At 30.5% G+C, this 10,330-nt stretch overlaps 1 protein-coding gene across 1 annotated transcript; it reads right to left on the bottom strand.

Annotated features, from left to right (window-relative positions):
- Window positions 1-582: 582 nt before the first annotated feature.
- LOC145016699 (replication protein A 70 kDa DNA-binding subunit D-like) lies at window positions 583-4,087 on the bottom strand. The gene is made up of 9 exons (XM_078974944.1): window positions 3,944-4,087; window positions 3,590-3,823; window positions 3,373-3,467; window positions 3,121-3,251; window positions 2,955-3,036; window positions 2,634-2,769; window positions 1,159-1,316; window positions 779-1,073; window positions 583-672 (listed from the first exon to the last, which is right to left on the bottom strand). Exons 1-9 carry the CDS (start codon window positions 4,085-4,087, stop codon window positions 583-585), a joined length of 1,365 nt encoding a protein of 454 aa, XP_078831070.1.
- Window positions 4,088-10,330: the final 6,243 nt, after the last annotated feature.

Below are 10,330 nucleotides of genomic sequence, written 5' to 3'. Positions count from 1 at the left end.
AATTTTGAAAACAACAAAGGTTTTGTGGAATTGACAACATCATAATAATCATCATCATGACTTAAGTCAACTACACTATGTGTCTTTCAATTTGTACATAACTTTGTGCCTAAAGAAGGGCTTGAACGTACAACCAATCATAATTGTCCAATGCAACAATACTTCCAATCCCACTTGATTTTCATGTGTGTGGTCCAAATGATTGCTTCAAACACAACCACCACTTGAGGTTGATAAACCCGTACATTTGAAGTTAATAAACCCATACCTGATAATATACATGCAATAATCTTCTTTCGTACTTAATTAATCTTGGTAGGCCATCATATATCAAAATCATAACCATTCAATAAAAATGAAATGATGGAAAAAGGTTTAACAATATTGCTAAATGTGAAAGTTGTAAAAAAATATAAAAATAACTTGACTTTATTCTTCACTACGGCCAATGAATCGACCGGACACTAAAAGGGAGTTGGTGAAATTTTAGTTGGCATTTTTTGATTTCTTCAGTTGCTCAGGTTCCTTTTGAGGAGTAACAGGATCTTCCAAACCAACTCCTTCACATATGGACCCTTTTATTTAAGTGGAAGCATGAATGTTGTTTGGGGAATCATCATACTGCATACCAAGCATTGTGCTAGCATTTCTCTTGCCTTTTGTTTCAATACCCTGCCAAACCCAAACAATCCTTAAATATAAAAAAATATGAATGTATAAACTAATTAACTTTTAAATAACCTAACAATCCAAACAATAATGGAAAATACACAAATACCGTGAAGCTTGAGAAACCACAAAAGTTAGCTTTTAGTTTTTCGTCGATCTCAGAAATTTTGACCACCATATAGTTTTCATACCCAACTTTCAAATTGTAGTCTATAAGTTTTATTTTGAACACAAATGACTTCCCTATCAAATTAGTTATCTTTTCTGGAAATTGATTGCTCCCAACACCTAATCGATTCACAAACTTGTTTGCACAACTATCAATCAATTTCTCAGCATCTTGGTTGAAGATAACAAATGTTGTGCACCCACTCTCATCAGTAACACGTACATGTATTTTATACCTAGTAAAAATAAATGATGATAACATAACATTTATTTTTTCACATCCATATTACTGAAAGCTGAAGGATTGTCATTTTTATGTACCTAATCATGGGATAACAACATTCTTTCTTGCAAGTGTTGCAAACAAATGAACCATTGTTCGGCACCAATTTCTTGCTACATTGATTGCATGAAACATAACACCATCCATAACCATGATCAATGCCTACTATCTTTGCTAGCACGGTAAACACATGTTCCTGTACAATAAAAAATACTTATAAATGCTTATTGTTGTATATGCAATTGTTTTTTTTTATCTAAATCATATCATATCATACTATATTATAAAGGAAGCATGTTTCCTTTCACCACATTCAATTGAAACTCCCATGACTTTTCAATTTCTTTCTAATAATAATTATAAGTTGGTTAATAAGGTTAAATAAATATCGAACCTAAAGTGTAATCATATATAAACTAAATTTTAATATTAAAATAATATATTTACTTCTACTTATGAAGTTATGTTTTTTTTTTAACTTTTAGCATATTATACTTAATTTATTAGTTTTAATATATTGTTGGATGTAAACCATTATCATTTTAAAGATACAATTTTGGAACAATTTGTATAAAGTATTTAAATTATTAATTTGAATATAACATTACATGGTCAACTTAAATATAAATTTTAGTTGAACTTAAACAACCCAAAAAATATTTTGTAAATAGTTAGAAGTGATTAATTGTAGTATATTTCTAATAATGATTATAAGTTGGTTAATAAGGTTAAATAAATATCAAATCTAAAGTGTAATCATAAATATACTAAATTTCAGTTTTAATAATATCTTTATTTCTACTTATAAAGTTATGTCTTTAACTTTTAACATATTATACTTAATTTATTAGATTTAATATGTTGTGTTATGTAACCATTATGAGTTTAAAACTACAACTTTGAACAATTTGGACAAAATACTTAAACTGTTAATTTCAATATAACATCACAATGTCAACTTAAATATGAATTTTAGTTTCACTTAAAAAAACCACATAATATTTTGTAAATAGTTAAAAGTGATAAATACAAAAACTAAATTGTAATCTCTATTTAAGTAAACTATTTCCTAAAGATATTTTTATAATCGTTAAAAGTTTTCAAATAAGCAGCTTAAAGTAACTTACAATAACAATAGTTAAAAATAACTCTATATAAATGATTATATTTGAGCTTTAAAATAAAAAAACAATGTTTGATGTATTAAATAATTATAATGATAGAAATTAAAATATTAAGAAAATAAATTTTTAAAAATTAATTAATAATAACAACAACTATAAATAATATTAAACCATATATTATATTTAATTTTATTCATGTGTAACTCAGAGATAGAAGTTTTTCAAACGATTGAGATTATGCAATTAGTATACGAATTATTATATCAAATTTAACAAAAATGTTATTGCCATATTAAAAAAAACTTATATATGTAAAGACTTCAACTGTATAGGTGTTTATGCGCAACGCGCGAGCATTCGTCTAGTATATTATATAAAGAAAAGTATACTTGATCGTCGAATATCCATGCCATGTCATCTATTTCTGAAATGACCTTCCTATTAGTGAACATCTGCTCAGCTACAGGAACTTGTATGATCTTTTGGCTCTCTAACTTTCTAATACCTTCATTTGTTTCTGCAAAACTAACATAAATATGCTCACAAACTTTAGTATTCATGTATATCAAAATAATAGTCCCAAATATCATTAGTATTAACAAAAATACATATATGTGGGTTTTCTTTGTATAATACTAAAAACTTATGACCAAATGAAGAATGTTAGAAAAAAATATATATTTATTTGGCATGGTAATAGTACAACAAACCTTGAACTTATAGCTTTGGCTTCATGTATATCCGGATTGAAGTATATCCTAATAGCTGTGGTTGAAGCGTACTTCAACTCACCTATAAATATGTTTCGAATGTTATACAAATATATTACTATAAAAATATACACTAATTCTTAAGAATATAACATTTGTAACAAACCTTGGATTTTTTTAACGGTAGTAGATGTTATAATTGCAATAAGTGGTGTGTCGACACCCTCGTAAGACTTAGAATCAAATATTTCTGAAGACTTCCCCCACAACCTCACCTTCATAACCTTCTTATCACCACTATTCAAAAGTAAAAAATAACTATTATTATAACAATAAACAAACACATAATTGTCATGGTACATATTGTATATCAATGATACATTCATATTGCATGAGTCAAAATAAATAACGTGATCACCTTTTTGAAGCCAATTGTATATCTCTTAGTAAAGTTTTTTTTAATGGGGTCATAATATTCAATTTCACCAACACCAACGACACATCCAATAATATCTACAACATATATCAATCCAACATTAAAATGCAAATAAATCCATTAATGTGAATCATTGAAAAATCTGAAATAAAAGGAAAAAGATAGAAGCATTACCGGTCAAAAGTGTATGGTTGTTGACCTTTTCTTCATGAGTCTCGTTAGGTGTGAAGAAGAAAACATTTTCAGGGTTTTCACCGGGTATAGTTGCGAGCTTGCGTCCAAAAGTCATGTTATTAAAATAGATACGATATTCGTTTGGCACAACCTTATAGTCAATACTTGATTTTGCGACTAAGAAGTTCCTAATAGCATATACCTCATTTTCTTCCAAAAGGGGCTTGTATTTCTTAGTATGGTTCTTCCTAATGAAAACCTAAATTGATTCACTCTAACAATGTACAAAAACAAAAATCCAAAAGTAATTTATTTTGCATCATAGTTATGATTCGACATCGATGCTAGCTAAAAAATATAAACATAAACATACATATACCTTATCATCAACAATAATCATCTCCAAACCCATTATCTCGTTATCATTTTTATGATTGACTGCTTCCCACATCCTACACAATCGCACTTTGATAACCCAATCATTGTTCGATGGATTAAGGTCACTTATGTTTGAGTATGCCATTAGTGAAACTTGTGAGTACAAATGTAGTTTTATTTATGTAAGCGAAGTTCACTATTTATATTAACCATATGTTTTCCACTAACAACACACTAATTATGATGTAATTGAGATAATAAATTTATGGCCTTTAATGGTTTTAATACCAATTAACCTTTCTACTCATGAGTTACTCATGAGCTACGATTATTTTTACATTGAGTAACTAAAGAGCCAGATAATAGTTATTGTTGTTGTGTGAGTAATTAAATACTTATTTAATGCTCTTAACTAATAATACCTACTTTGTACAAATGTTTTTTTTTATGTGGAGTATTAAAGATGCAAATTGTGGGTAAATATTTTTTGATTTACAAATATTTTATACTAATAAAGTCTTAAAAATAATTATTCCATTAAGTTAATATAAACGTAAGTAGTCTTATTAAAAAGTAATATTTCAAATTATGTTTGAAAATTAATCCTCCATACTTAATCTCTAAATATTATTAAAAGAGAAACTTTATGACATCATTTTAAACAATCTGGGCCATTGATTTTATTTCAATCTTATATCTTCTACCCTTAGATCAAATTGTTGACATCATCTTATAAATATGGAATATATTTAATTCCAATAAAAGCTTTCCAATTTTCAAACAAAATTAACTTACATCTCTTAAAATGGAATGTATATAATTCCAATAAAATATTTCCATATTTTAAATCTTGAATTTCCGCTTATAAAGGTTTTAATATGGTCAACTTTAAAAACATATTATCAACAAATCATTTTAATTAAGACATTAATATCAACCATTAATATAAATCTGTTTATATTAGTAAATCATTAATATTAAAATCCATTTTTATTAGTAAACCATTAATACCAAAATATTAGATTCAAATTATCACATACATATATGATTCATCATTGAATCCGCAGCTCACATGTATTTTCAATCGTTTCTTTTCTTTAAAATTTTCATACAACATCATTCTTATTGTTTATAACTTCCATCATCATTCTTTGTTTCAAAGCTCCGTTGTTGTGCAGTAGAAGATCAATACCTTCTTTTGCTTTTTATATTTTTTTCGATTTTTTTTTGTTCCTATATCAAATATATGTATTCATATATTTCGATTTTCTTTGTCACAAATTACATGAAATCGATTAACTACTTTTCTGAAACTTTTCAAATAAAAAGGAAAAGATATTACACACCTTCAAAAAAACAGAAATTAACTATCTTCGGAATTGACACTAATTAGGAAAATGTTATTTTTATATATTAGAGGTGATTATGATTTTTATTATTATTATGTCATAAGAATTCAGTTAACTTTGCTATGATTTTAAAATATTTTGATATGATCCTATTACACTTTTAGGTTGATTTAATAGGAAATAATATATATATATATATATATATATATATATATATATATATATATATATATATATATATATAATCTATTTATGCATCATTTGAAATTAAGTATGTAAACAATTTTATTGACAACTATGGTGGATCCTTATGATTTTTTTAACTTTCCAGTATTTGATAGCCAAGAATCAACACTCGTGTTGCATTTGATAAGATTTTTTTTAACATTCTACATTATCTACACGTAAATATTTATTGTATTAACCATCTATAATACAACCGCCATATATTTATTTTTGTTCCAGATTTTCTTAGTTGGGTTATGTCGACTAATCTCATGAAAGTGATTATTGAAAATTCAAGGGAGAAACGATTGATGAACCTGGTTGATCAGGATATAAGTTAAGTATATGTGTTTAAATTTTTTTATTTTCTAAAGTATTTTCTACATGATACCATAAAACATGTTGTTTGCATGAAAATGACATGTTCATCTACAATTCAATATACATGTTTATTTTAGCATTACTTAAAACATTTCGAATCCACTAATTCTAGAATTCACCTTTATTCATACAGGAAATAATTCGTTGATCATTATCCAATGATCCATTTATGATATTCTCACTAACAAATTGGTCAAATGTGGTTAGAGCTCTTTCAAACATTTTTTTTATCACGTGTCTTCATACTTTTAAGTTTTAAATTTTCATCTTCAAATTCCATTTTTTAGTTACATACATTGAAACTATTTGTTTTTGTTTAACATAGCAACCTACTTTGTTTTATCTTTATATAATAACAATAAAATTTATAAATTTACAGAACAATATACATATTTTGAATTTTGTCATAGTATTATACTTTACAAAATACAATTCCCTCCAAAATAATTTTCGTCAGTAATTTCATCAATAATTTCATCCAAATTAAATTTGTATTTTCTTTATATAAATCTTTTTAATGATCCTGATTTTTTCCCTCTAAAAGTATATCAAACATTTATGTCTTAGATAATGTTGTCACGTTATAATTATTATTTTCCAAAATATATTCGTTTAATGAGGAATTTAATTTAGTGAATGAAGTAAATGTTAATTCAAACTATATATATATATGTATATATATATATATATATATATATTCCATAATTATTACACGAGTTTATTAAAAAAATATCAAGATGTAAACATTAAGCATTTTTAAAATAAAAATTCAGAATACATACAAGGGTGACTCGGTGAGTCCATGTGTGTCTTCTGACTCCTCCAAGGCCTCACTGTACTCGTGGTGTGAACCTTCCACTCGATGGGTTTTCACTGGATTTGAATCGCGGGGCAACCCGAATTGACTCGTCGAGTCTTCCCACGGACTCGGCGAGTTGCTCCCATGACAACACTCATCTGACCTTTTGAGGTCAGATTGATCCTCTAATCCATAGATCTGGCTTCCTTATGACCAATAACCACATAAAGGTCGAGGCTTGACATACATGCAAAGCTCACAAGGCTTTCATTGGAGAAATGGCTCCTAAAATGGCATCAAAGTCTCATCCCCTCAATGAACCAACATAAAGCATACATAATAAGGCTTTATGGACCTCTATGGGTCCAGATCTGGGATGTCTCACACAAAGGGACCCTATACTCATCACTACAAGCCTTAGAAAGGTGTAGAAACCCTAAAATCACCAATCTTAACCAAAATATAAAAGGGAATTTTATTTGATACCTCTACAGTGAAGATACGAGCTCAGGAACTCTGAATCAATAACTCCCTTGATCTCCCTTTACTGGAAATGACTTCTCCCTTGCAAAATCACACCAAGAATGCTCAAAAGGGCATTATCTCTCTCACTCTTCGCTCAAGCTCTCTAGAGTATCTCTCTCTGGATTGGTAGCTGTACAAGAGGGCTATAAGGTCCTTTAAATAGGGCTTAAACCGGGACAATTAAGGTTTCTGTGACAACCCAAAATTTCCATTCTATACAAATAGTATCACTTCAATAGAAGTTATAACAGTCATAGTCGATGTTCAGACTTTTCATATAAGTTGGAGTAATTTAGGGTTTACAGTTCAGTAAATATCAGGAGAGTGGATGCACTATGGTTTTGTGCAACACTGTTATTCCAATACCTTGTTATATTAGAAATCATTTCAGGAATAAAAATATTCTCTATCAAAAATATCTCAGGACTATAAATAGATTTCTGAACTAAATTCATTCATTATTCACATTTCCAACTAGAGAAAAGCCATTTTCTCTTTCACGGATCTTCGGGTTTCATCCCAAATCGTGAGTACACTTCTCTAGTTGTTTTATAATGCTTGTTATATGCTTAATAACATAGATTACATGTCAAATATGGGAGATTCGGGAGTTTACCGCCCAAGAATGTTCTTGGGGAGTAAACTCCAAAATGAAGCTTAAAGGCTATCTAGTCACATTTCCTTGTTAGGTAACTAGCTTAGGATAATATGTATGTACATTAGAGACTAGAAAACAATCAAAAACACATAGCTAAGGGTGTTCACAGCCCAATAACTTCTTGGACCGTGAACTCCAAATTCAAGGGCCATAATGTTCCCTAATCACTCCTAAGGCTTTAGACATTAACCCTCAATTACTTCTAGATAATTTGTGGCCTTTAAAACATCAAAATCACCCCCTTAAAGGTAGTTTACGGCCAAGGAATGCTCTTAGGCCGTAAACACCAAACAAGGGCACCAAAGTGTGCCTAGGGTCCTCTTTAGCCTCAAACAAATAATTAGAACTTATCCTACTTGTGCTTGGGACTTGAAAGAATAAAAACACCCATCCCATGAGAGTTTACGGTTGTAAACTCTAAGGGATTTGGCCTTGGGGCCGTAAACTCCTCAAAGGAGTATTTCTATGCCCTAAACTACCCAAAGGATTAAACAACCAAGCAAGGCTTATTCTAGGAATCAAATAACACTTCAAAACATCAATTACCACCAAGATTGGAGTTCATGGCCGTAAACTCAAGGGTTTACAACTATAAACTCCTTGTGTGGGGTTTATTGAGGAGTAAACATCTATATAAGGCCCTTTGGTACATTAAATCCGGTTTAAGGTAGTTAGTACAACAGTAGTTCCTATAATACAACACTACAGTACTACAATAATTTACCCATTACATATACTTAGTGATTATTTCACTTAAACATTAATGTACAAACTATATTTTGATAATAATAGTTACACTTGGGGAAATTACACACTTTTACAACAAACAATCATAAAAAACAATTAAGCCTTGGTAGAAGGCTACTTTTATAGAAAATATAGGTTTTTTCTGAGAGATTCAAACTTTTACAAACACTTACAAACATTTACATACATTTTACAAACTTACACTTGAGACATTTTCAAACGTTTTGATAACAAACACCGACACTAAAATACTTATGAACTCACCAGCTTTATGCTGATAAACTCTTTCAAAATAACTTGTATTCTCAGGTCATCAGTAGACAGGTACCGAGACCAGCTTTTGAGAAGATGGAGCGCATCCAAGACTCATCTTATTATTTTGATTTACATTATTTTTGGTGTCTATAACTGTACAGAACACGCTTGTATTAAAATTATATATTTAATGCAATGGATGATGTTGTTTGCTTATTTACTGTTATACTGTGTTGTGATACTTTACATGACGTCCTCCACCCCAGAACGTTTCCGCCATTCTCGGTTTTGGGGTGTGACAGATTCGTATCAGAGCATTGTTTATAGTGAATCAAGTATATCAACCCATAAAAGATATACTAAACTATAAACCCATTTGGGATTAAAACACTCTGACCAAGAGTCTATACTTTAAATACTAAGATATTTAATTAAGTATACTAGTCTGCATTCATACTAAAATCAGTGTCACAATGACAAGAACAAAAGTATTATGATTGTTAAATATCACAGGTAAGCTCGGGGATGTATGGTCAGTCCTGGGAATGGCATAGCCTGATCAACTATGCTGGTCCGAGGAGTGATTAGCATATTCCCTAGAATGGTTGTGATATGTTAACAAGTCTAAAAAATTACCAACAATACCACAAGAAGATCAATAGAACCAAAACTTAAAATACTATAGGTGTATTTTGTACTACTGGCTACGTATATACTATATCCTTATACCTCTCTTCTCGCGTAGATTTAAATGGTTGGATTCCATCACGGCGACCCGTACTTTCCAAATGAAGGAAACACAGGATGGCTCGAAGCAGAGTCCGATGATGAACACCAAATTCCGTTGGATGATCATCAAGCTGAAGGCTTCTCGGATGGATCTGACTCTGAGCCTGAAGTCAACAACTTACCTCCAGTAGGTAAAGCCCTAAACAACAACCCTCGACCAACTTTTCCAGGTCCCACTCCCTTGTGGGTAAATAACTTGAATCGCTGGAGTGACGAACAGGGTCAACCCTTACCATACATTGGGGACCAAAGCTTTAAAACGTCAGCGAAGGTGGTTCTGCTGACCGAGCTCTGCCCGTCATTATCCGCAGAATAGATTGTAATGTTGAGCAGGGTCGAGCAGCCATCGACCGGGTCGTGGATATTGATGCCAATTCTGGCGTCAACACAGTCCGCATCCGCCATCTCAAATAAGACATGGAATGGACCCGGAGAACCAATGAAACCCTGCAGCAACATCTGGTTGCCTCTCAAGCAGAAGTCATGGAACTTCGAGCTCGTCAAAGGGCTCATGAACGACACCTTCAAGAGGTGATCCGTCAAATGAGAGACCTCAGGGTTCTCCCGAGGAATACTCATCGCCGTTAGAAGATGTCTAGTACATCTTTATTCTTTTGGGTTAAGGATTAGCCTTTAACATCTGTGCTCTAAGTAGCACTT

This window comes from Lactuca saligna, chromosome 9, assembly GCF_052625555.1.
Source record: "Lactuca saligna cultivar CGN05327 chromosome 9, ASM5262555v1, whole genome shotgun sequence".
Classification (NCBI taxonomy): Eukaryota; Viridiplantae; Streptophyta; class Magnoliopsida; order Asterales; family Asteraceae; genus Lactuca; species Lactuca saligna.
The sequence above is the reverse complement of the archived record's forward strand: the minus strand, read 5'-3'. Positions and strand labels throughout refer to the sequence as shown.

Coding starts and splice junctions, on each gene's coding strand:
- LOC145016699 (XM_078974944.1), bottom strand. CDS start 4,087: ATGGCATACTCAAACATAAGTGACCTTAATCCATCGAACAATGATTGG. Junction 2,770..2,954: donor GCCAAAGCTATAAGTTCAAG/GTTTGTTGTACT, acceptor TATTTATGTTAG/TTTTGCAGAAACAAATGAAG. Junction 1,317..2,633: donor CATGGATATTCGACGATCAA/GTATACTTTTCT, acceptor TTTATTGTACAG/GAACATGTGTTTACCGTGCT.